This window comes from Dermacentor albipictus, chromosome 1, assembly GCF_038994185.2.
Source record: "Dermacentor albipictus isolate Rhodes 1998 colony chromosome 1, USDA_Dalb.pri_finalv2, whole genome shotgun sequence".
In the NCBI taxonomy this organism is placed as follows: domain Eukaryota; kingdom Metazoa; phylum Arthropoda; class Arachnida; order Ixodida; family Ixodidae; genus Dermacentor; species Dermacentor albipictus.
Genome location: NC_091821.1, coordinates 371216990 through 371244544, shown reverse-complemented (window position 1 = coordinate 371244544; position 27555 = coordinate 371216990). Strand labels below are relative to the sequence as shown.

The following is a 27555-nucleotide window of genomic DNA, read 5'->3' as shown; positions in this document are numbered from 1 at the left end:
AAACAGCGCCGTCGCATGCCTTGACGATTCAAGGACAAGGACATTTTCATAGTACACGCTTGCATCTGCTACCTGCCGGATGCTCAATATCAGCTGCACCCGCGATTCAACAGGTCTTGACACTTCTCGAACATGGCAATGTTGCATGAACCTTTTCAATCCACACACCGTGTTCTCGGGAACAATTGTTCCATATTATTTTTCCGCAACTAACGCAGAGCCTGTACGATACTGCTCTGAAGATCAGTAATACTTTTCTTGCTGTCGGAAATATCGACTTCCTTTCGCTTACGCTAATGCATACCGAGGAATACTAGACATTGCCCCTCCGACCACCTGCCGAACTTCACCGCAATGCTACACCAATGATATTTGATATTTGATATTTGAAATGATATTTCTAGTAACTTGCTCATTTACGGTACTTATAGATAACTTTCCTGCTGCGTTATAGCAGTGTTTTGATTCTGACCAAAACTGTGCTATAACGCAGCAAAGACGTTACGACTACGTGGAATAAATGCGGCTGTTAATAAAAGGGTGTACCCTCTCGACGTTGTCACTTGAATACTGTTGAAATATTGGCGGCGTTTTGCAATATCGTTCTTTGACAGCACTATTCATTCAGCCGCGCTGATGCAGTGTCGTGAAGTTCGGCAGGCAGCCGAATGGGCAATGCCCAAAATTCCTGAAAATAGCACTGAGGATGCGAAGAGAGGGCGCTTATGGTTTACGCAGGTAAGCTCAGTATCAAGTCAGTACTTCGCAATCTTGAGCTGTTTGTGGTGTCTTTATTTGTATGTACTAAGTCACACGTGAAAACAGACTGGACGTAATAATCTTTTTTTGTTATTCTAAATTCATCCCCGCATTTATCGCAAATATTTGCCTCAATGGTGCATCGTCGGATTATTTTATCAAATTAAACAAAGTGAAGTATTATTCATTCGGAGAACAGAAACTAAGTTACGACATCGTCCTCAATACGACTCCGCCCCCCTACAAGGGCTCAGCAATCTGACGTACTCCCTAAGCTGACCAGCACATATGTATAGGGCAACGTCATTACCAGCTTGCTTTTATGTTAACTACAAGACGAGTCACCCCTGTTTTGCGCTAGCTGATTCCACCTCGCACCTACAAACTTCCTAATTTCATCACCCTACCTAGTTTTCGGCCAACCTAGGCAGCGTTTCCCTTCCCTGGGCACTCAACTCTAATGGTCCACAGGTTACCTACCCTAGGCATTACATTGCCTGCCCAACCCCATTTTTTTTTTCTTAACGTCAACTAGAAATACAAGGCCACGTAATACGAACAAAAAACACCTTATGGTATAAAAACACAAGATATTGTGTACAACAATCTTATACAGTTATTGCTCTGTTTTGTTGACGTTTGTCACGTTCAACCAGCTACAGTATTGTTATTATACAGTGAAAGCTCGTTAATTCGAACTTCAATAACCCGAATTTATGGATAATTCGAACTGAACGATTTGGTCCGGCCAAGCTCCACAGAAGCCTGTGTATAAGAAAGTCCGTTAATTCGAACGCGAGGAGGCTCCCTCACTGATAATTCGAACTACGCTCGCCTGGCACACGGCCAGAGAAACGCGCCTACTGCCTACACACAAGGCTGTATTGCCTCCGAAACGGAGAGAACGGCGAGAGAAGGCAAGATCGGAAAAAAATCTAACCGACGCGAGGTCAGCCAGAAGGCAGCGGCGGCTGCCGCCTCTCCGTTCTACGTAACCTCCGAGACTTCTTGCCCGTTGCGAATCTCGGAGGCTTTGAAAATCTTGTACAGCTGCTAATGTTGCGCGGAGATGGCACGGCAAGCGCCAAAACACAGCGAATCAAGTACGTCGCGGCTGCGTTTGCAATCAAGAACCAACGAATCAGGGCCTTCGCCCCCTTCACATGTTCAGTGTCTTTGTCTCGGCAGTCTTCATCGGTTGTGCACCTCTGTTTTCAGCTTAGGGGGTATCGGCCGTCGCGATTCATTGTGATGGTGTTAAGCCTCGGCTAACGTTCGTTTCGGTGGACATCGGTGGTGTGGCACAGTCGGACCCAGAGCTTCGACTTGAAGATGGCGTGTGCCCGCGGCACACGCCATCACTTTCTGACACGCCAAATTTCCGACATGCCCTACTGCTTCCAAATCGCAGTGTACAGTTGCTCTCCTTCACTTTCGTTAGTTCGAACTTTCGTTAATTCGAACTGAAGCGGCTTCCCCTTGCGGTTCGAATTAACGAGCTTTTACTGTATTTGATTTTCTATTGCAATTAACGAAGGGGAACAATGTTTTTCTTTCATTAGTACTCTTTGCCATTGGCAGGTAGCCTTCGGTAATGATATATCCATCACTACGATTGGCTAGAATTGCCTCTTACGAAAAGTTCAGCGTTAGAACGTTTTTATGAATACGGGGCCCTATTGCAATAGAACATACATAACAGGGCAACATTGATGCTCTGTTGACAAAAAATATATTATTGCTGTCACTTGCAAGTGAAGATGTAAAATAATGTTTCGTTGCCCTTAGCGTTTCCTAGGTTAGTTAATTACCAGGGAACACGTACAGTCAACCGCAAAAGTTTACGGGACGCAGGATCTGCCAAGAAGCTGAATTCTCGCGAAGCGCGGTCAGACAGCTTCGAATTAAATGTTCCAGCATGTAGTAGCCTTCGCCACCTACACAGTGATTCCTTAAATACGAAGCGGCATGCCTTAAAGTGCAGGAATTCACATTTGAAGGGGAAATCGCATCTCGCAAACTTTTGTTGTTGACTGTACACTTCTTTAACAAGTTTTCTTTGTTTCTCTCTCTCACTTTTTTCGTTACGACTTGTGTAGTACACGCTATAGTCCCAGCAAAAATGAAACTAAGAAATAAAAGGTATATATGTTTAACGCAATCCTTCTCGCATAAGCTTTTAAGCGACCGAGCTGCTCAATTTTCTTTTATGCGAAGCATATTACGAGAGCTCAACCCAGCTCCTCAGGCGCGGCGGTGTCGCCTTCAATGACCTTTGACCCCATGCCATACCACGTGACACCGTGACGTCACGACAGAGGAGAAACGGGGCTCCAACTCGCGCCGTCGCTCGCGGCGTCGCGGCGGTATATAAGCAGCTGCGCTTGTTTCTAGGTGGCTTTGGCTCAACTCTTGCGAGATGGGCTGGGTGGGAATCGAACCAGGGTCTCCGGAGTGTGAGACGGAGACGCTACCACTGAGCCACGGGTACGATGCTTCAAAGCGGTACAAAAGCGCCTCTAGTGAATGCGGTGTTGCCTTAGAAACGAGCTGTTTCTAAGGCTCAGGCGTGCGTCGCTTGCTCAGGCGCACATTTCGTTGCCGCGCCGAACGCTGCGTTGCTCGACGCTCACCGCGTCCAATGCGGGGCGCGTAGTCGCTGCGCCGTATCCCATTGTCTTACACCTCTTGGCGGGTCGACGGGAACGCTCTCGCGTTCCACTCTTGCAGGCGAAGCAGAGTAACGCATTAGTTGTTTCTTCGTCTAGCCGAACTAAATATAGCCAAGCAACAGCAGTTCACCAGGCTAAACAGTGGTTCAACAAATAAAATAAAGGCTAGTATGCTTCGCATCCTGGGCTTAACCTTAGCTAAGCCACAGCCATTTTTTCATTACTTTACTTTTTGTGAACTCTGAACTTTTCAAAACGACGTTGTGTGGATAGAACTTCGTATGCGAGTGTATTGAATAAATAAAATTTCACGCCTCTCTCGCTTGCTAGCGGGGCTGGCCGAGAACTTTTGAGCACCTCTTCGCAGATTTGCATCTGTCGTGCACCCACTAACACCCACGCCGTATGTCTGCGTTTAGCTAAAGACAGATTTATAACGCAAATATTGCAAGGATGCCACAAAGCAGTAGCTCTTGGCGTCATAAAGGAGTATCTCGCCGCTTTCTTCCTACATGTTAACTGTAGCTTATAATTTTGACATCTGCTTTACTGACAGTCCGGCGTGGCACGTATAGGCCAGGCCGCGTGCTCCCGCATCGCCTTCGTCTTTTTGTCGCGCCTGTAATGTGGCCACTACACCGTCACTTACAGGCTGTCATAGATTTGATCTTCAAAATGGTTTAATATCGCGATACATATAGCTTCCGTTTAGTTTGGCCTGACGCCTCGGTTGGCACGATGGTGCGATAGACAGCGTGGCGCGCACGTACAGGCGTTCTCGACCATTTCAATTTATTCGTGGCAACGTGATTCACCCGGTATCTTTCGGCTTTTCTTGTTTGCAAGCCGCGCAAAGAAAGTGGGCCGCAACTAGGCCTGAGGCGCCTGCACCCGGTGACGCTCCCCAACAACATTGCGAGATCCGGGCCAAGAACGCCACCGTTATTTTTGACGTGTGACGGAAAGCATCCCACAGAGCGATGACATGACCGTGTTACGCCGCGAATGCCCTGAATGAGTCATCAGCGCCTCAATTTAGGTGGCTGGCGACTTAGAAGTGTTTACATGTATTGCGAGAGAAGGCTAATTGTTGTGCTCGATGTACCGGCGCACACATTTCCTCCGTATAATGCGAAAGTGTGCGGGAGTTCTTTAGGTAGAAACTAAAAGAAAGATCAGTGGAATGAATTTCATGGGAGAATCAATTCTCCTTGAGGCGAAGATAACACGGGAGCGTTCCCCCTTAGGGTCACTTGATGATTTGCAACGTTAGCATGAACGGTTAAATTGAACTTTTAACGTCAGTAATCGCATTCTCTGCAAGCTCGCCGTACATAAATTGAGCTGCCGACATACTCTGTACATGCGTGACCAAGGAATTAGCAAAAGTTGTGAGAGAGCATCGGATGAATAATTGAAGAATTGAGGAAGTAGAAGTAAATAGGCGCTCACATATATACATATATATATATATATATATATATATATATATACGAGCAAGGTTTAGATCTGAACATTAGTAGTTCATGCGACGTGAGAAACAAACGTCTAAATAGACATACTGAGCGACGCAGCTACCTCGAGATCTGTCAATTGGATACGTTTAGCTGTCAGGAAGATGTCAAGAACGGTACCTAAGCGTTTAATTTATACATTCGAACAAAATTACGGACAGCCTATTACGTCACTCAGTAATTGTTTCCGTTCCAGCCTCAAGGCATGTTTCGTTCACGGTGAGCTATGATATATATATATATATATATATATATATATATATATATATATATATATATATATATATATATATATATATATATATATATATAAACTCAGATAGAATCCCATGTTTGTTTGTGTTCACTGGAGTGGAATTCAATAAAACTTCCACTTTCGTTAGACACAACGCCAGAAGTCACAATTCGAGACGTCTTAGCTTATTTATATATGCCGAGAACGCTTCCATTAATCTCGACGATCCAGAAAAGAGAGTGGGGGGAGGGGAGAGAACCATCAAAGCACTGTTTTTATTTGTTATCTTATTTTCCCCCACGAATCTCCGTAGACTTCACGGCCGGAGCGCACGCCGGCGGCGCGTCGGTGCTCGCTGATCCGCGACAGGTCTGCGACGGCTCGAGTCGTCAACGCCGCGCCCGAGCGCGCAACGCACGAGCGAGACGCGCCGACTCAGCGCGATCTAAATGAGTGGAGAATGCTCTCCCGGGCTCGCGACGTGAAGAGGCCCAACAGGACCTCTCCGTTGCTTCGCTGTGGGCGGCCGCGCGATCCGCCGGGGGAGGGAGACGGAAAACACTGACTGCGAAGCACGCAGCTTCCTCAGACCCCCGCGTTTCAGCCGCGGCCCGTTTTCCCCCTGAATCAGGGTTTATTTCTGGAGCGCCAGGGATCCGACCATCTCTCTCTCTCTTCTCCTACCATCGGCCGCCACTGCCACGCGCTGCCAAGCCCTTCCCTCTCCGCCACGCACTTTTTCCAAAGCCTTCTTCTCTACTCTGTTGCGAGCCGCATATCCCTGCCCTCGGCCGGAGCCGGATAGATAGTTGCGTCTGAGAACACCGTGTTCGTGTTGTGTTTGCTCTCCGTTCTTCGTGGGAAGTGTTTGCGTGCGTGCGTCTGTGTGTGTTTGCGTGTGTTGTCGACGTCCCCGCGTTTCCTGCGGGACGCGTCTTTGCCGCACGAGAGGCGCGCACGGTGTTCGGGCTACTATCGACACGAGTACCGAGGAGGGAGGCTTACGCGCCGAGCACAGTGTGTGTCCCGTTGGAGGCGCCCAGCGTCAAGGCTCCCTCGCATCGGCGACCGCAAGAGCCCACCTAGACCTTGTGAGCAGAAAACCGTGTCGCTTCGCGACGTCCTCCCTCCCTGCTTTCCTTGCCGGCGCCTTCGCATGCAGCGTCAAGACCCGCCGCGTCGGGACGCAAAAGAAATGCTTGCACGACCCGGCAGCTTTGCTTTGTCTTGTTTGTGAGAGTGCTCTGCTTCGGTTGCCTCCGCGCACTTTGAGACGGTTATAGCTTTGAGCTGAAGTGGCGAATAAGTGCAGTAAAAGAAGACAAAGAAGTAAAAGAAGGTGTCAAGCTTGAGCCGTCTACCTCAGCAACCAGAAGACAGGCTGAAAGCGCTCGTATCTTTAATTACTTCGAGCCACAAGCAGTTCCCTAGTGAAGGTCGATGCGTTTTCTGCGGTGGCCCGAGGCTTCTTTTCAAGCGGTGTCCGTGAGGGCTTGAGACATGCTTTATACATTGAACATTACGCAGTCAGGATTGAAAATAATAGTCTCCGGTGGAAATGGATGACCCTTTGTACATTAAAAAAGTCGTAGACGTCAGGTTTCGAACTAGCGCATTGAACTATACGCTCAAGAAATGCAGTATTAAGAATTAGAAAAAGAAATAAAAAGAAGGGTAGCATTCATTTAAGTGATGGCTGGTTCTGTTTGCGACAGAAATGGCTGTTTATACCCGAGAGAAACGCCTGATGTCGCAGATATTACGAAACCAAAGAAAAAAAAGGAAACAAGGACAAAAAGAAAAAAAGAGGGTGGAATAAAGCCCAATGCAACGGAATGCATGAAAAGTGAAGCTTTATTGTATTGTGGAAGCGCTGCTTTTAATGATGAACAAAAAGTCCTATTTCGCGAAGCAAGCAGCTCATGCGAAAGGGGTCAGTGAGAGTCGGCTATTAAACTTTCCGAAACTCTGAAAACTCAACGTAGCATTTTTACGACCTTAGCTCCGCGTTCAGAAAAGTCATTATCGAAAAAGTTGGACTTTTAGGCGGAGCGACAACACACGGAAAAGCCGCGCCTTGTTTCACGGTCTGAGCGGCGCACTTAAACTATACGTTCGAAAAATTGGACAGAAAGTTCCGCCGTGTCATGTTATACTATGCTTTTCCTCGCTGAACGAAAGTTTACGAAGAAACAAAAGAGCGGACACCAACGCAATTTAAAAAGGTATGCAGATAGCATGGAAACCGTGATGTTATCTCCGGTAACATTCACATAAGGCCAAATTATCGCACCGAGAGAGGTTAGGGAGCTCAATGCAGCGATAAGTCTATTTTTCATCGGAACGATTGTACCGTTTGTTTTTTGCCCATACAAAAAGCTTTACTTATTCAAGTTCCCGTCAAAATGCTCCAATAATTTTTATCTATTTTTATTGTTATCCTAAGTTATTTCTGAGGCAAGTTATGTGAAAAGTGCAGCGCGAAGTCTTCGGTTCCTCGACTAAATTGTCACATTGTGCGCCAAGTTCGTTTTCTCCTGACCGCAATGGCACAAAAAGCTCTAGAATTTGTGATGCACTTTGGCTCTATAAGATCCTGTCTGAGCGGGTACAACAGACGGCAGATTATATCGCTTTTTAGGTAGTGTAAATCTGGTTAAAAGAAAAGAAAATAGTCAGCAGACTTCACAAATTTCTCCGGTTTTAGGCTAACTTACTGACAGCACGTACTCCCACCAATGGCACCAAACTTGTGCAAAAATCCTGCCATTTTGTATAATGTTCCGAAACTATGCAGTGACGACTACAGGAAGCTTACGATATAGCGCGGCAACGGCGACAAGTGCATGTTGCACTATATAGTTATGTTGGCTGGGTGTATTTGTTTCTGTTGCCTCCGAGACGCATGCACAGACATAGCCACCCTCCGGGTCTGGGTCGCGCATGCTACAATCTCCACACAAATGGTTGAATGCGGAAAATACATCAGAGAGAGAGAAAGAAGGGAAGACGGAAAGGCAGGGAGGTTAACCAGGCTGAATACACCAGATCTGTATAGTTGTTGGCGTGTGCGACTCCTAACTACATACGGTGCCAGGGTCATGATTTCGGTTCGAAGCGGTAGTTGGAAGCAACGACTTGTCTTCCTTCAACATATGATGAACCTGAGGTAGAGGAAGTTGGTTGACACCAACGACATGACAACGGCGACGTAACAGAAAGAACGGATAAACAGGTAGACGGACACAATATACCGAGTTTCGAGCTATGGAAAGCTGTCGACGGAAAGCAAAAGAAGGCAAGAGAAATAAATAGAGGTCGTGTACCAGCTAGCCGAAGGAGAAACATTCAATGCAAAACGTGGTGCATATAGATTAGTGAAAGTGCACACATATGTTTAAGTTACCTAATTCACCTATTCAGAGTATCCTCAAAAGCCGACAGCGGCGAACGAACCTGGGCCATAGAAAACCATCGGTGTGGATCTGTGTTTGCTACATAGGGGGGAGGGGAGGTAATGGATAAATGTATGTTAGTTCTAGAATACTAAATAAATTTAACTGCAGGGACAGGAGGACCGGTTGAGGCACTTGCTTACTGCTACTTTATTTCGCTTCTATTAAGAATACGATACTATTAGTGATGGAAATCATGTTGACAAAATAAAAATAAGTATACTGGCAGAAGTAAAAAAAAATACCTAAGAAAGCAAATAGTGAGTGAAAAGATCATACTTCAAGCGAAAAAAGAAAGAAAGAAGCAAGAGAACTCGGTCACTCCACATAATTTCCTCTATGAAAAGTCTGGAGAGGGTCACGATTTGAACATAGCCATCAAAGATAGCGACCGATCACCGAGAGCTCGAAGCTTGACGCAGAGTTGTCGCCAGGCATAAAAAGAAAGTTAACAGCACAGACAATGAATCCTCAAATCTTTAGAATAGGCGAATAATCCATGACCCAACAAATACTTTGTGATTTCTGTGCGCACATTATTTTTGCTCAACGAGGCTCATTCAAAATGTTCAAAGAGAGGGAATAATGAATGAAAAAAGTTGAAAATAAACTCTGTTCTTTCAAAGCTGATGCCGATTCCTAGTGACTACGTTTGATCATATTTTGTGACATTTGATATGATCGTTCTCTTTAGGGAACTACGTAGCCAGTCATTTATTTATGTACTTTATGTAATTGACAAATAATATTTGGTAAAGTAAACCAGCCACAGAGCCAGCTGAAAAGCTATACAGCCAACGGCTTCCCTCTACTCTGTTTTCACAACACGCCAGAAATGACAGCGAAGGTCAGAAACGTATTTTTCAAGGTAGAATACGGTTTTCCTGTGCGCTGTAAACTAGGCATACACACGCCATTGTCCAGAACGCATTCGGCGAAATGACTAGCATGCGAGTATCGTTTTACGCAGGAGTGGTTGTGCCCCCGTCCGCTCCCCTGGGACCATTGGTGATCGAAGAAGTCACCGAGAACTCGATTAGCCTATCGTGGAAGCCACCACTCAGTGACGGCGGCGACGCCGTCACCAACTACATCGTCGAATATCGAGATGTGTCTGCTGCTGAGGTAAGAACTTGCTGTAGTTTAAACTGATATCGTGCATCTTCTTGCGTTGGTTGAAATCTTTCACAGAAGACGCAAAAGGGAAGAACAAGGTCTTGAGCATAAATGAAAATATAAGAGTAAACGAAAGACGAATGAACTTGTAACCCTGCCGAGCTGTGCTGTAGTGGCACTGTGATGGTGAAAAACACCTTGTTCCGGGCTTGGTCAATGGGGCCAATACACATTTATTCGAATTCTGGCAAATATGGTGTGTGTGCCTGTGTGTGTGTTTGTGTGTGCGTGTGTGTGCCTGTGTGTGTGTTTGCGTGTGCCTGTGTGTGTGTGTGTGTGTGTGTGTGTGTGTGTGTGTGTGTGTGTGTGTGTGTGTGTGTGTGTGTGTGTGTGTGTGTGTGTGTGTGCGTGCGCGCGTGTGTGCGTGTGTGCGTGTGTGCGTGTGTGCGTGTGTGCGTGCGTGTGCGTGTGTGTGTGTGTGTGTGTGTGTGTGTGTGTGTGTGTGTGTGTGTGTGTGTGTGTGTGTGTGTGTGTGTGTGTGTGTGTGTGTGTGTGTGTGTGTGTGTGTGTGTGTGTGTGTGTGTGTGTGTGTGTGTGTGTGTGTGTGACAGAAATAAAATATTGGAGTTGAGATTAAGTTCAGTGTATATGAAAGTTTTTGAGACGAACGGAGCATTTTATTCAATCTACTTCGCGGCCGTACCTCGTTATCCTGTAGTACAACTTATTCTACCGTAGTCCTAGAAAAACAAGGCATTGTAACTTTGGTCTATTACTATGTTACAAAAACGAAGATGCATGGAGAGACAATATAGTTACGAAGAATATCTCTACCTGTCACTCTTAAGACCTTCAGGGACAATAATGTTTAAAATTTACCAACAGGCTTCAATCGCTGCAAGTAGCAAAATAAAGTCATCAAGACCTCTCATTTTCGCTCTGGAACTTGAACTTCGAAAGATGCTATATGGGTTGGCTTTAATATGCACTTCAAAAACTCAGGGCCCGCATTCACAAAACTTTCTTACATCAGAACTGCTCGTAAGAGCAGATGGCAGTTTACGGTAATCTTAGAAAAATTATTAGCCAGAGTGGCCGGCAAATCGCAAACGACTCTTACGAAAAAAAAATTTGAATGCAGCCCCAGAAATCTAAGTATTAGGGCCGATATTCACAGATATAGTCCTTTGCCATAAAGAACGGCTTAGCGGCTATGGTGCTGCGTTTCGAAGCACGAGGTCGCAGTATCAAATCCCGGCCGCGGTGGCCGCATTTCAATGGTGGCGAAATGCAAAAACGCCCGCGTCCTGTGCACTGGAGCACGTTAAAGAACCTCAGGTGGTGAAGATTGATTCGGAGACCCCCACCCCGATGTGCTTCGTAATCAAATCGTGGTTCTCGCGCGTACAAGCCCAAAAGTTAGTTAAGTTGCCATAACGAACGGTTTGTAAGAAGTTCCATTCTGTGCTAGTCTTCATGTGCCTTCTTGTGAACTTATTCCGTGTCTTTTTCGTGCCGACTTTACGTAGCTATCAGACTTCCCTTTGCGTATCCAGTGTTTATATGTGATACTTTTTTGCTGCTCTCTAAAGTGTAATTATGTGACTTCTCCTAAATACTGAGTGGGTTTCCCTTATTTATGTAACTTAACCTTAAGATTAAGTGTGTTCAGCTTACTTATGTGTGTCGACTTGCAGTTTGAGTGTTCATTTATGCAATTTTTGCGTACCTGTCGGTTCGGTTAAATGTAGTTCAATGTGAAAAAGAGTAGCCGGCACCAAATAAAGGCACTAACATCTACTAAACATAATAAATTTAAGAAAGACAAGGTACCGGTCAGGTGCAATAGGGCACAGACACAATAGGGCCCTGCGGCCTGCTGAGGACAACCGCGTTTGGTTTACGTTTAGCGCATAATAGGCATCAAAATCAAAAGTCGTAGCGTCTAGTTAACACCCAAGATGAAATTTCAACTGCGCGCCACGGTGACAGAAGGCGGGGCGTTGTAGATACGCCCCACTCTACCGTAGCCTTCCAGTGAAAGTCATTGAAGAAGGAAAGGGAACACAGCGGAGGCCGTGTTTGATAGTCAATAATTGCGCTTCTGCTGAACGCATTGAAGTACTTCTTGCTGCAAAGTATTTCTGGAAATAACCTCTCTTCACTTCAAATGCCTCTCTCCAGTTCCATGAAAACTGGTTCAGGGCCCTTTTAAACAGCGGCAGACAGTTCTTTCAAGGAAAAAATAAAATCAATTTGACCGCAGACTTGAAGTATGTGGTGGTGGGGGGGGGGGGAGGGGAGGGTGAAGGTATTGCTTGCTTTCACCCGTAAAGAGTTGCACTGAGCAATGCATCGGCCTTTGAAAATAAGAAATAAGACCTTGATACAGAACCCCATCAAGGTTCTTGTGCCTATATAGGAACCTTTCTTGTGCAACCGCATGGCACGCCTTGTGTGTAGCTCTGCCAGTGCAGGCTTGCTTGGCTTTCGCCCCAGACTGGTCGCATGAAGGCGCCCGTTCGTTTCTGCCTCCGGTACAGATTGCCAAGTTCTCTCTGAGGACGCCCGACGCAGGAACACGTTTCACCGTTGAGGATCTCAAGTGCCGCCATTTCTACGTCTTTCGAGTCAGCGCCGAGAACCAAGCCGGAGTCGGTGACGCGCTCGTAGACAAGAAGCCCGTCCGAGTACAAGCAGCACCCAGTGAGTATGACAGAAACTACTATCTATACCTTACTGGGGATAAACCGCCCTGAAGTGTTGTAAATCTAGAAGCAAGTGAAGGTGAAGATCGGAGGAATGCTTTGGTGCTCCGCTTATTATTGTCCCAGAAAGAATTCCTTGTGTTCTGCAAGAGACAAGTGGGTGGAACAATATTCTGTGTGTGCGTGGGGTGGCGGGGGAGGAGGGGGTCTGTAGAATGCCGCGACGAATATATCTCAAATGATAGTATATATAGTCTCAGAATGCTTTTTGTGTGGATGTGTGGACATGCCTTCAACAGTGACGGGCTTCGTCCAAATATTTATCAGTGTTCCACTACATATGAGAAACTACTGCGATGTACGTATTTTAGATAAGGAAACTGCAATAGCCATAGGGCGTCAATAATTGGTTTCGGAAAAAAAAATATTTCGGGGAGTGTGAATGTCGTTAACCACCCGTTTCAGTACAATACTTTATTTATTTAAAGAATAAAGTTATGCAGTATCACGTGCCCAAACCCCGATCTGATTATGAGGAGCGACGTAGTGGGGGACTCTGGATTAATTTGGACCACCTGGGGTTCTTTAAGTGCGCCTAAATGCGGCCGCCGTGGCCGGGATTTCATTCCGCGAACTCGTGCTTAGCAACGCAACACCAGAGCCACTAAGTAACATCGGCGGGTGCTTTATTTATATATAAGTACCTTCGGGAGCTCTCGCGGGGCATTGTGTAAGGGGGCGCAGTGCAGTAAGTATGTACATAAAGATTAAAATACAATATCACCTTAACAAACTGAAACACAGATTAGTGCAGAAACGCGAATGAACCCAAGAACTTAACAAAACACACTATAAATGTGAGGGAGTAACAGTAGCAATTAAAGTTCATAAAATAGAGATGAAAACGCAAAAACTAACAAAAAAGCAATTTTAACTCAATGACAACAGTGCTACAGGGGATAAAGATAACTGACAAAAGATCGTTCTCACGTGAAAAAAAAGTGAAAAAGAAATTACGGATATATCGGCAGCCGTACTATAGGCAATATCTCAATACTCATGTTTATCTTAGCACTTGTAAATGAACATGCTTTGAGCACTGACCAAATTCAGTTCCTCAATGGCAACTTGCGCATTAGTGAAGTCGTCTTGCAATTGAAACAAGAGAAATAGATTGAATGAGTATATATATTAGTAAATCCTCACGACGCAATTCTATACCTGCGCTACGGGAAATACTCTGCAACTAAGGACACATGCCTTTTTTTTACATCTACAGCAGTGTCTTCCAGAATAGCTAGCAGCTGCCCCTCATAGACCACCATAATATGTCGACAGTGTGTACTTTTGATAAAGCTACGCGCACACACGTCTAACTGCTATCAGGGATGGATCCAAAGTAGCCTCTATCCTAAGGTGAGATCTCACCGAAACCTACAAAGAGCGGAAAGGGGGGAAAGGAAGGGTGGGGGGAGGTTTCTTAGTGACTGCTACGAAAAGCTACATAGGTGACTGCCGCTCAACCATCGGGAGACAGATTACGGAGACGAGATTCAGTTGAGAATAGCCGCCGGACACAAGTGAAGGTTCATCGACGGTTTCCCGTTATTTCACCATGTATCTACAACTGCTTCGGCGTGCTGTTGCAGAGAAGCCCCCCGCTCCGGATCCCCCCTCGGTTGTCGTGCACCCGACCATGCCGGACGCGTGCATCGTGACATGGGCGCCCCCGTGCGATGGGGTCACCCTGTACGTGCTCGAGCGTTGTGACCTCGTGGGCGACGTGTGGATCGTGGTGAGCCAGCAGCGCGAGGCTGAGTTCGTGGCGCAGAACCTGGTGCCCGGCATCGAGTACTCATTCCGCGTCAGCGCCGAGAATGAGTGCGGCATGGGCAAGTGGTCCAAGCCATCGGAACCCATTGTCATCACCAGGAAAGGTGAGCGTGCCAGCTGGATTTTTTTTTTTCTGCTATGCGCGGCATCTCTTCAGAGAGCTCTTTTCATTCCCACAAATTGCTTGAAGAAAGCATTTGAGGGCCGCCTTCAGGGCTGTTAGCGCTGCCGCTTTACACCCGTAACAACCAAATGCACGGTACTACACTCGATTCGTACTCGTGAAAATTGTTGACGGATGCGTTCGATATTTCATTATCCGCTTAGTTCGACATCGCTGGGCACGAAGCTCAGAAGTTGTTCGTGTCAGCTCGAGATGGCGGCGCTCATGAGCTGAAAATAAATCGTTTATAACACAGCCTAAAACAGTTAGGCGGTACAGCACGATATCTGATGTTAGGAAAGGCGTTTCATGTTTTCCAAAGTATGTTTCATGCGGTTGTTGTCTTGGCGGAATAAAGTCCACTTGTTCGCAGCTCTGTCAGCCAATGTGCCTTAACGTGGGTAAGCTCGGCTGTGCGAAATGTTGCGTGGACGTGCTGAGAGAAAGCGCGCTTTGTCCCACTCTCCTTCGGCACGGCAAACACCAGGAACATAGTTACGAAGTATTAATGGTTCGGTGCTTGTGTTCGCAATTTACGCCAGCTTATTGTATTGCAGCAACCGGGCCTGTATTTGGTTTGTTTGGATTGCACTTAATGTGGCGACCATTACTGACCTACAGCGGCTATTTTTGTAAAATTAATATTACACGCTTAAAGGCATGACAGTCTTTCGAGTAATTTCGTCAAAGCTTCTTCCACTTGTCTGGTTTGCGCTTACGGGGCACAACGCAGTTCCAAGAAAGTTAAACAAGAAGGCCCTCCTGCGTTATTTGACCAAGTTCTGAAGCTTTTCTGGTTTGCACGCCTTTATGGCTTAATTATTTTCTTACACTGTAAGCCGATTTACCCCCTGACGGGTTCTTATAGGTACAAATAGGTCGATCACACAAAAACTTACACCCGAGAAGGGGGTAACCGTAGAATTTATAGACAGAAAGCACCCTCAAGGTTCCAAGTTGGTTTGCAGTGAATCTGCTCCTCTACTCAAACGCTATAACTTCGACAGAGCAGCTGCTCTCAGGACATTATTGTTTAGCTCGTGGTATGCATGTAAAGAGGGTACGTGTGTGCGTGTACAAGGGTGAGCTTATATAGAGTATTTTCACGATGGTAGCGATATAGCGGAAGAATATCATGGGGGCGAGGGCAGGAGGGGAAGAAACGTAAAACCTCACCTTACGTGAGCATCGGCGGTACCTAAATTGTGCTGCGATGAATATTTCATTCACTTTTCTTTCAGTTGCGTCGATGACAGCGCCGGAGTTCACCAAGTTACTCACCGACGTCAATGTTCTCGTTAACGAAGACGCCTGCTTCACCTGCCAGTTTACAGGAAAGCCTACGCCAGAGATCACATGGTAAAAGGATGATTTATATACATGATAGAAAAAGATGTTGACGCACAAATACGGCGCCGACCAAATGAGTAACACGACGCGAAATATCTAATAAATACAACGTAGAGTTACGTTACAACATAGAGTTGCGTTATTACCTGCACATGAAAACAGCATCACGACATTATGAAGGAACTGTTAAAGCAATGATGTGAAAAACAGTGCCACTTAACAAAGTGATATTAGAAAGAAGCACACAGACAACAATGCGAACCACAGTAATATCACATACACACAGCCACTGTAAAAACGAAGGGAGCTTGTGTAAGCAATTTCTTTTTACATGCGCTAATATTTCTAGTTTTTCTCAATTGGCCGCTTACATCTCACACCAGCGTGTGTGTCAAGCTCGAAAACACCCAGAATCACCCAAGCCTTACGTGACAAATCACGAGCGGAACATGCAGGTAAACTTAATGCTTGCTGTGGAGGGTGAATGCACTGATAGGCTTCTAGACTATCTCAAGTGTTGACTTTTGTCCAACGAGCGCACAGTGTTATTTCACTTTAGATGGCTACTACAGGTCTGTTGCAATATCTAAAAGCTATGGAACGTTTATTGGGACAAAAGAAGAAACGCGTGGGGATGCCTGGACGACTGCACTGCTGTCATCGGCGCGCTTTCTTTTTTTCTCTTTCTTTTTTTGTTTCCAGGTACAAGGGAGGTCAAGAAATATTCGAGTCCCCACGTGCGGACATTGACACTTCGCTAGCCAGTTCAACACTCAACCTGAAACAAGTGCGGCTCGAAGACAAGGGCAAGATTGAATGCCAGGCTCTCAACAACGCCGGTTTGAAAACGACATCGGCAAAGCTAACAGTATTAGGTAATTAAGTTACGTGTCATGTCCGCCACATTACATGCACAATTAAAAAAAAATGTGTAGGCAGTATCATTGCCATAGTTTCTGTGTCCGCGGGAGGTAGTAAGATCTTTATTATTTTTCACGCTAGACGAGAATGAAAGGTTAATGTGCGTTTAAACTTCAAATGCCATTTTCATGCTCTCGCGGAATCTCGCAATTAGGTGGTAAAGACGATAAGCAAAAACGTTGTTGTTACATTCGGTTGCGTGCACTTGGAGTATGGAGACACGAGACTGGTGCACGGTCCCACTCTTTCCCCCTCTTTCTGTCGTTACACTCTTAACGATAGTGTTCGCTGAGCTTATGAATTTTGTCATGCGAATCATGTAAGCCTTGATGTCTTTGTTCTTTACCCTGTCAATCATCTTCCTAAATTTCTTGCAGCTGTATATCTCTAAAGATGTGTCACTGTGACACTCCATGTGATTTTCGTCATCGCAATTATTGTTTTGTAGGCACGCCTTCTTACCAATTTTCTTCCTCACAGCGCCACCGAAGTTGATCAGCTCGCCGGCATACAAAGACGGCCTTATGTTCGATTCTGGAGAGACATTGCGAGTCAAGCTGTCCTACACAGGCCACCCACCTCCAACATTCGTGTGGAAACGAAATGGCGAGCCACTGGCTTTTGACGATCCGAACTGTTCGGTTACCATCGACAGCGAAGATCAGACAATACTCTTCAAGATTGTGGACGCGGATTGCAACCACCGTGGAATTTATTCTTTGGAAGCCTTTAACGAGCACGGTAGTGACATGTTCTCTGTCGACGTTATGGTGACAGGTGCGTTTCTTATTTATTCATGGAAGCTTTTTTTTACTGTTGTTTTAGTTATGAAGCCGCATATGCAGGCTTTACAATTTCAGCCTATTTAGATTAAGTGATGTGTAAATAAGATAACATGACACGTTGAATGAACTTCTACAGCTTTAGTTAGACTGTCTTGAGCTATGATGTTGATTTTGAGCGCTGGCAGTCAGCCAGATATACCACGCATACTGCAGCTACTAAGCAATGTCTCTCTTTGTACGCTTAAGAGGAATGAATTGAAGAGTTCTTGGTAGGGTGTCAACAAATCACACTTATGCCCACTACACAGCTCCAACAGCTCTTTCATAATACCATTCTAGAAGAAGAATCTGCCTGCGTTGATCGAAGATATATTCTTAAACATTTCTTTTTAGTTACACAGAATGGCAAAACACTTGGGAAGTGCTCTGCCGCCTATTGCAACGTAAAAGCTTGCAGCAACAGGCTCACCAAGGAAATAATAATAAGAGTTAATGCAGAAACTATCCTGTTAATATTATTTATCCAGACTATTTTTAATGTTTTGTTCTCAACACATATTCAGATATCATATTTTTAGTCGCAGCATTTATTTTTACGTTGATAGTAAGTTTCTCATTGGTTAACTTGTGCGTTCAACGATATATAGGCGAACCAGACCCTCCCAGTTTGCCACCAGAAATCACATCTGTGGACTGGACCTCATGCACGTTGGCCTGGAAGCCAACGGATAACGATGGTGGTAGTCCCGTCAGTAGCTACGTCGTCGAAAAGCGCCTCGTAAGCGAAGCATTTTTCTCTGTGTGAAATCACGTTTACGATTGCTGCACTACAGCAACAATAACTTGGGACTAATAATGGCTTCCCTTGCACTTTTTTTTCTTTTTTTCTTTCAGATGGACAACGAACTTTGGCTGAAAGCGACAACAACTCATCACGAACACTGCACAGTGTACGGCTTAGAAGAAGGCGCCAAGTACGCCTTTAGGCTGCGAGCAGTAACCGTTTATGGCACTAGCAAACCAGGCCCCAGCACAGAGCCCGTTAGCCTCCCACGACTCGACTCAAGAGCAGATACGCTAGCGACAGAAGTCGAATCGACAGAACAAACCGAAGCTATTGCCACGGAGCAAGAGTTGGGTTCCACAGAAGAAGACGTCACACTCACTGTCACCAAGTACGACAGCGACGACCAACGTTCGTCTCTAGATGTTGACGAATTCCTCAACGAAGACGCCGCTGTTTCGGAGGCAGTTTCGCAGTTTACTGCTCCATTCGTGCCGAGCGAACTTAGTGACTACGAAACGCTAGTGCCAAGTTCCACTGTCAAGGTAGAATCTGGCGAGGTGTCCGAGATTGACTACGACACACTGGCGAAACGTGCCAGTCTCGAAACCAGCGACGTTGCCGTGCCCAGGGTGGCATCCGTTGTGGAAGCCATCGTCCCAGAGACTAAAAGAGAAGAGCCACAGCAGGAGGCACCGTTGTTGTCGCAACGCAGGGAAGCTGTTGCGCTTCGAATTAGAGAACATTCGTATGAAGTTATCCCCTATGCAGCGGACGACCTTTTCGACCTTTCACTCGAAGAGCAAAAATACGAACAAGCTACGCAAGGATACATTCCTCTAACCGTCAGCTGCACAGTCACAGTCTTAGCGTGGCAAAATGCTGACGATACACCCACTGTCAAGGAGCGCGTGGACACTGAGAAGCCTCCTGGCATTCACCTCGTGCCTCATACATTTTACCTCGTCGTCTTTTCGCCCCCTCTTCTTCTCGACCAAACCCATGAAGTGTCAGCCTCGCATCCTCCGGAGGGAATCACAGTCAGAGTGGTCACACTAGCTCAATGGAACATGTACAGGAACTTGCTTCCGGACTCATCTTTCCTCATCATAGACGTATTGCAACCTCTTCTTGTCCTCGCACCTCCTCTGGCCCTCGAGTCTGCAGGTACCTTCGTAGACCCAGAGAGGAGATTGCCAATAGTGTGCCGTTTCACTCTCAGCGAGCGACTTCCACTTCCAGTTAACTACATCATCGACACCTTGCTGTCCGAATCTAACCTCCGCAGGTCCCAGCACCCGTCTCGTGCATGCTGTTCAGTCGAGTTCATTGAAACACTGCCCAGTCCCATAGCGATCATAACGACTGTCACGCCAAACGAACCCGTTCCAAGAATCATCACGCCACAGGCATCGCCTGAGCTTTTTCTCGAACACGCAACTTATGAAAAGCGACGTGAATTGCTCTCTGCTTCGCCAGCCGACTCCGGCGTGGACACGAGCTTCGGCTACCCGCGACCACACTTCAGGAGCCGGCAGCGACAAGCCGAGGAATACGAAGGAGAATTTTACTTGCACGATGCGTGGTACTATAAGAAGGCAGCAAGGGTGAAAGAATTCGACGTACGGACAAGGAGGTCGTATGCCCGCAGGATCACGACGCTTTCCAGGAGCATTGAGCGCGACTACAGCGCAAAGAGAACAAATATCGACAGGCTGGAGAGCCGCATTTCCTCAGAAATGTCCAGCCTGGAATACGATCTCGAGCTGCTGCGATCAATGCAGAGCATGCTGCGTCAAAAACTGAGCACACGGGAGCGACCTTCCGGCGATCAGAACGGCGGCAAGGAAACCACCAACGGCAGGAAGACCGAGGGCAGTTCGGACTCATCGGCGACGTCACGTGTCAGACCGTATCCGGACTCAGGATCCCGTATGTACCTGTCTAGGCGACTATCGAGAAGCGACTCGTCCGAGTCGGAAGAGCCGCAGCCCGTGAAGCCGCGCGTGAAGCAACAGCCGAAGGGGGAGGCGCCCTGTTTTGTGACTCGCCTTGATAACCGCATTGCACCCAGTGGCTACCGAATCAAGCTCCACTGCACTGTTATGGGCGATCCGATGCCTCAAATTACGTGGCTGAAGAATGGCATCAAGGTGGCACCCGACAACAGGCACATAGAGATTACTCTTGTAAGTACCGCTATATCTGCGCTATAGTTTTTACTAAATGTGAACAACATCCGTACATGGGACTCAGGATTGCTACACAATCTGAATTGTGTTTTAGGCCGATCACGAAATAAGCTCTATGAATACTTTAGCGTCCCATAACTTCCCTGTTTCAAGCAGATGCAAGCTTTCCCTGCTGCTCAGCGCACGTGAAAAGCGGATGTATTTCTCGGTGCGTAAAGATGGTATTTAATATGCTAGCAAGGAAGTTGTCGCAATTATCGCAAGAAGCGCGTCTGCGTTTTCTGTGCGTGTTTGTGTTCAGTTGTATGAGTCTACTTATGCCTTTTGTTCTTTTTTAAAACTTTATTGATCAAGTGCAACAATACGCGGCAGAATCCGTGATAAAGATACAATAGGAGATATGCTTGCCTGTGTCGGTGTATTACTGTGAACTCCTTTGTACGAACGGCTGCTTTTTTTACAATACAGACAGAATTTGGGATGTGCAGCCTTGAGATCTACAACGTGAAGCCAGATGACACTGCTGAATACACATGTCACGCTGTTAACGCCTACGGAGACGCTACCACCAGTGCCTACCTCCGAGTCACAGGTAAGGCGACAAGAAAAACATGCCTTTGAGGCACCTTGAGGAAGAGGCTGAAGTGGGTGGTGTCATAACTCCTTGTTTTTTGCAGCAACGCGACGACGTCAATCGAAAACTTACACGAGCAGCAAAGTAAAATACACTTGATAACTGCAATGTTAGCTTTGTCTGGTTGTGCACGGCGCCACCAGGTGGCTGCAACGCGCAGGCCGTTCACATACTGATGTAGATAGAAACTAATGATACTTAGACACACACACACTATATATATATATATATATATATATATATATATATATATATATATATATTTACATTGCCGCGCGACTGGCCGCTTCAGGAACTTTGCATGTATTCGCGGGCTTCTTTCACGCTTGGAAAAACAATTTTATGCAGCACGTATTGAGCAATGGAAGGCTGTGTCATGAGTTCTTCATGTCCCTCTGCAATTTTCTCATGGACTCTTTTCATGTAACTATAATATTCGAGAAGTTGATTAATTATTTAAGGCTAGTTATCTAATCAGGCGGAATGAAAAAAATATTTGAGTATCTCCTAGCGACGGCAAACAACATTACCTTAGTTCTTTCCAGCAACATGGCATTCGCATATATTTAAGCACCGGTTAAAGTTAGCTGGGACACCCTGTATATATGTAAGGATGTGTATGTATGTATGTATATACATAGTTACTAGGGCAAAACACGAACCAATAGCACCAGAATTTCTTAAAATGAAGAGCAAGCAACAGAGATCGCAAAAAAAGAAAGAACAGAGGGAACTGAAGGCTTTTCTCACAGCAGCCTGGGAATATTAGGAACTGGTAGATGCAATGCAAGAGGAAATAAGACATGTGGCTAACAGCGCAAAAGGCGACCACAAGAAGCGAGACACGCACGCATTCCCTTCTTCTGATCGTCTGTTTGCGCCGTTACCCATATGTTTCAATATGAACCAACTCGCCCAAAAAGAAGTATTCACGAAAGAGAAAGTAAGACATACACGAAAAAAAAAGGGATTGTTGGCTTGAAAAGAGGAAACCACGTAGGTGGTGGAACAGGGAAATAAAGCGAGCTATAGAAGAGCGGAAGCAGGCGTCTAGGGATCATCTAATAGCCAAGAAGCAGGGGTTACACGAAGAAGAGGTGCTCCGTAGATGAAACAAATACCGAGAAAATAAAAGGGTGGCGAGTGAACTCGCGCAAGAGAAAATTAAATGCGCACGTGAAAGTTGGGTGCGTAACATTCGCAAAAGAGACATACGGACACGAAAAAGATTCTGGAACCATATAAGGGCACTCGGAGCTCTAACGCAAATGGCTATAAGGGACGAAGACGGTAACATCCATGAAGGAGACGATACGCTGTGGCACATCACAGATGTTATTATAGGGATGACTTCGGCACGAAAGAAAGCGTAGTTCAGACTCACTCAGATCCAGCAACAACACAGAAGCCTGATAGATAAAATTTACTATAGATAGGCTTTATTGGGAGAAAAAAAGACAGAATAACATGTCCTTTGCAACACGGCAGCAGAACCTGATGAAATACCAATACAACTAATCAAAAACCTCGGACAAAAGAGCAAGGCAATACCGACTAATGCCATAGAGGAAGTGATTAGAACGAAGGAAATTCCAGTTGGATCATGTGAAACCAAGATGAACCTCATCCACAAAGGTAAAGGTTCTTACAGGCGAGACGAGTTCTTACAGGCCAGTTACAGCAATGCCGGTGATATATAGAATGGCAACGTAAGTCATAAAATTGGAACTGTCAATTTTGGTGGAGAAAAATGGTGTACTGGTGGAACGGCAGAATCGTTTCAGGCCAGGCAGGCGCTTAGAGGATAATATGTTTGTACTATGCCAGTGCACAAAGGTTTCAGTAGCTCAGAATATATCTTTATTGATCGCATTTCTAGATATTAAAGGAGACTTTGACAACGTAGACGGGGAATCGTTATGGGATGTTCTTAAGCACGAAGGGCACGAAGGAATAGAGGACGATTTGGTGGAGATGCTTAGGGAGATATATAGAGACAACCGACTACAAGCTAAGCCATAATCCAAGACATAATGCTTGGAAACGTGGCGGCTCTTTATACGAAGTGTCTAGAAAACTGGAAGAATGCAAACATTATACTAATCTACAAAAAAGGAGATGTTAAGGAATTTAAAAATTATAGGCCCATTAGCTTACTTCCCGTATTATATAAAATATACCAAAATAATCTCCAATAGGATAAGGGCAACACTAGGCTTTAGTCAGCCAAGGGAAGAGGCTGGCTTCAGGAATGGATACTCTACAATGGATCACATTCATGTCATTAATCAGGTTATCGAGAAATCCGCAGAGTGCAATACGCAGTGCAATAATTGCACTCGCAGAGTGCAATAAGCCTATCTCTATAGCTTTCATAGATTATGAAAAGGCATTTGTTTCAGTAGAGACACCAGCAGACATAGAGGCATTACGTAATCAAGGAGTAGAGACCACTGACGTAAATACCTTGGAAAATATCTACAGAGTTTCCACAGCTACCTTAACTCTGCACAAGAAAAGCAGGAAGATACCTAAAGAAATTAAGGGATCAGGCAGAGAGACAATCTCTCCAATGCTATTCACTGCATACTTGAAAGAAATATTCAAAATATTAAACTGTGAATGGTTTGGCGTAAGGATCGACGACAAAGATCTCAGAAACCTTCGGTTTGCCAACGACATTGTTGTATTCAGCATCAATGCATTCAAATTATAACAGATGGTTGAGGACCGTAGCAGATGGAGTGTGAAAGTGGGGTTGAAGATTAATATGCAGAAGACAAAGATAATGATGAATAGCCGGGCAAGAGAACAAGAGTTCAAGATCTCCAGTCAGCCTCTAGAGTCTGTGAAGGAGTACGTTTACCTAGGTCAATTACTCACAGGGAGCCCTGGTCATGAGAAGGAAGGAGGAGGAGGAAATAACTTTAATGTGTCCTGAGGAACCCCTCCCCACCCACTCTTGGTTTAGTGGGCGGCAGGGGTCGCGGGCCGCACCCACGTTGGGACGGGAAGCCCGTGAGCCTCCGCCCTTTCGTGAGCCCTCTGGACGGCCCGGAGCTGGGTCTGGTGGTCGTCGCTTTGCAGGGCGTCCACCCAGTCTTCTTCTTTAGTGAACACGGTGCCGCTTAACGCGGAGCATTGCCAAAGCATGTGCGCTAGCGAGCAGTAAGATTCGCCACAATCCGGACATTGCGGCTCTACTTCTGGTGAATAACGGCTCAGTCTGCCTCTCGAGGGGAACGACCCTGTCTGAAACATTCTGAATATCGATGACTGTGGTCTAGTGAGTTTAGCGTGGGGGGAAGGAAATTTACAGAATAATAAAAATGGGTTGGAACGAATTCGGCAGACATTGTCAGCTCCTGACTGCAAGCTTATCATTGTCATTGGAAAAAAAGGTGTACAATCAGTGCATTTTACCGGTGCTGACATATGGGGCAAAAACTGGGAGACTGACCAAGAAGCTCGAAAACAAGTTAAGGCCCGCGCAAAGAGCGATTGAAAGAAGATTGCTAGGCATACCGTCAGTACTGACAGTACCGCTAAATGTGGAATACGAAGGGATTCACCCAGTGAGAACTGCAGGTAGCGTGCACGTTCCAGAAGCGCTTCGGCTTAAAGTGGACGGAAGCGTCAACCGGTCAGCAGTCGAGATAAGCAAGAGACGTTTACAGTATTGGAGGGGAAAAAAGCAGGGGCGAGATTGATGCGAGTTTGATACGTATCTTACAGTCACAGCTAGTGGAGCAAGGTAGATTTTCAAGGAGAAAAGAAATTAAGGAGATGTACACAAAAATTCTGGTTAAGAAAACATGTATAGCATACCTGTATAAATTAAGCAAGCTAGGTGACTATTTGTCACCGCCCCGTTTCAATGCGGAGGGCACTAAATCATCATCATCATCATCATCGTCGTCGTCATTATCATCATCGTCATCATCATCATCGCCATCGTCGTCGTCATCATCATCATCATCATCATCATCGTTCTTGTTTGCGCCTCTGCTCATACTGTAAAATGCCCAGTCCGCTTTCGTTCATCAGATTAGCGGACGCGCGAGAACTCTCTAGTAAAGGAAGAACAATAACATCTTTTCTTTTTTTTCTTTTACTGGATTTATTCATAGAATAATTTATTATGGATTGGAAATACTTGCAACAAGCACAATATGTCACCTGATTCTCCACAGCGGTAAACTGTTAAATAAATGAAGGGTGATGACTGGTGTACTGAAATGTTCAAGCTGTTTAACAGTTCGCAACCAAGCTTTTGCAGTAAGCACTTACGCTGAAGAAAGAAGGCTAAAAATAATACATGCTACATTCCTTATAGACGTATAGTCTGTAGAAAACATTCTTCTAGTATCCACAGGTGTTTCAAAAGTACAGGCGCTCCCAGAATAATTCGGAACGCAACACACGCGGCCGCTCGCCGGCGGAGTGCGCCCATGGAAAAAGTAGTACCATGGTTTGCGCGTGCGCGGTCTCCCTAGCGAGCAAGGTTGGCTCCCTGGTGCATCTAGTTTGTGTTGTGTGTCTGCAAAACGGTAGCCCTAGGTGCCCCTTAACGTTTTGTCAAGGGAGGCTGGGCCGGTGGTGTCTGTGACAAGCTGTGTCTGCGTATGCACTCGCGTTGGAGCATAAGCGCTCGTGTCTGCATGTTCGGGGGCTTGGACCCCTTTTTTTTTCATTTTTCGTGCGGGCCATATTTATCATTTGCCCAAAATATTTACGGTAGGTGACTGTGACTAGCGCTGGCAAAGGGCGGTGTTTTCATCTCATGCAACCGTGATAATATCGGCGGCTCGATTGATAAAGAGATACGAACACATTGAAACAATGACAGTTACGCGAATTTCGCCCTATTCCTATCGAGGCAACATGCCGAAAAGAGTGCCGATGAATGTGCGGAGAAATATAATTAAGCTCAGTTCACAAGTTATACCTCAACGTGAGATATGCCGCCTCACAGGAAAGTCTAAAAGTGCGGTCAACCGAATAATCCAAGCACACAGGGATGAAGATGGCCGACTCAAAGATGCAGCACGATCGGGACGACACCGATGCACGTCGGAAGAGTCCGACTTCTCATTGTTGCTGCAGCCGTTGCAAATCCTTTTCAGAGCGCCCGCCAGATCAACACAGCCCTCAACGTGCACGTCAGTGAGGAAACAATGAGAAGGCGCGTGCGAGCGGCTGGTCTTCGTGGATTTGTCGCGGCACAAAAGCCACACGTTATGGAGCGCCAAAAACGCCGGCGCCTTGAGTTTGGCAGGGCATATGAGCGCTGGACGACTGAAGAATGTAAGGAAGTCATATTCTCAGATGAAAAGGACATTTTCATCTAGATGGGGTCAAGAGCGCCGCGTGTGGAGACCATATAACTGCAGGTATTTTCATTTTCTTTCTGATCTTTTAAGCACAAATTCTTCGGACGCGCAAAAGGTATTTCATCTGAAAAGATCATTTTCTATACCCTTCTTTTCGTGTAGATACGAGCCTGGGTATGTTTACGAGATCTACAGCAGCGGCCGCTGTTCTATCAACTTTTGGGGAGCAAATAGCAAAGAGGCCCGCGGTCCGCTAATCCGACTGTCCCCATCGTTCACAGCTAAAGCTTACTGCGAAATTCTGGACTACCACCTATTGCCATACGTCCTGGAAGGGCCATTTAAATATGGCTGCTACTTGTTCCAACAAGACCTGGGCTCGGTGAACACCGCCAGAGCTGTGGAAAAACTTCTTCAAGAACGTGGTGTTCGCGTTCTTGACTGACCTCCGAAAGGTGCATACTTCAATGTTATGTAGAACGTGTTGGGCATGATGAAGGAAAGTTTATGCAAGCTGAATCTGGGAGGGGCTAGTGCCGACGAGCTCTGGCTCGCCATAACGCGCGAGTGGAGGCGCCTTGGTGAGAGGAGGGACTTTGTCGATGCGCTCTACGAGCCAATTCCACGCCGCGTACAATCTGCGCTTCACGTGGACGGCGCATTCCCGAGATATTGATAGCGGAACATGCCAACAGCTTTAGACGAAACTGTTACGTTTCGATTCTTTTTGTTTACTGTGGAAACAGTAAACCCAGTGTTCTTCCTGTCATTAAATTTACTATGTTCTCCCTACTATTTTTTTTGCATTCAGCTCACACAGCCTACCCATGATTATCAGTGTATATTTCCTCTGAGCAGAATAAAATGAGCATGAAAATGAGTATCTTCGCGAACAAACGCCGACACGCGATCAATACGTAAGGATACTCGCTACCAATGGTCCATATTCGTGATCGATTGGCGCACAATATATGCGAACCACGTAACGGGGTGCGCCAATAAATGATTAGAGTCGTGAAGAGTTCATTAGAGTGCCCTTTGCATGAAGTGAGTTCTTGTGCGTGAAATTGGCCTTGATGAACGTGCCACGTTATTTCAGAC

The 27555-nt window shown here is 46.0% G+C and overlaps 1 protein-coding gene across 1 annotated transcript in view; it reads left to right on the top strand.

The window, feature by feature from the left end:
* The window catches only part of MnM (myomesin and myosin binding protein), a 60987-nt gene that overhangs the window by 14842 nt on the left and 18590 nt on the right, over nucleotides 1–27555 (top strand). Inside the window, exons 6-14 of the mRNA XM_065434669.2 lie at nucleotides 9606–9760; nucleotides 12295–12457; nucleotides 14109–14396; nucleotides 15697–15814; nucleotides 16508–16680; nucleotides 17207–17503; nucleotides 18159–18289; nucleotides 18406–20484; nucleotides 20956–21079. Coding sequence (XP_065290741.1) covers nucleotides 9606–9760; nucleotides 12295–12457; nucleotides 14109–14396; nucleotides 15697–15814; nucleotides 16508–16680; nucleotides 17207–17503; nucleotides 18159–18289; nucleotides 18406–20484; nucleotides 20956–21079 — 3528 coding nt within the window. The remainder of the gene's footprint in view (nucleotides 1–9605; nucleotides 9761–12294; nucleotides 12458–14108; nucleotides 14397–15696; nucleotides 15815–16507; nucleotides 16681–17206; nucleotides 17504–18158; nucleotides 18290–18405; nucleotides 20485–20955; nucleotides 21080–27555) is intronic.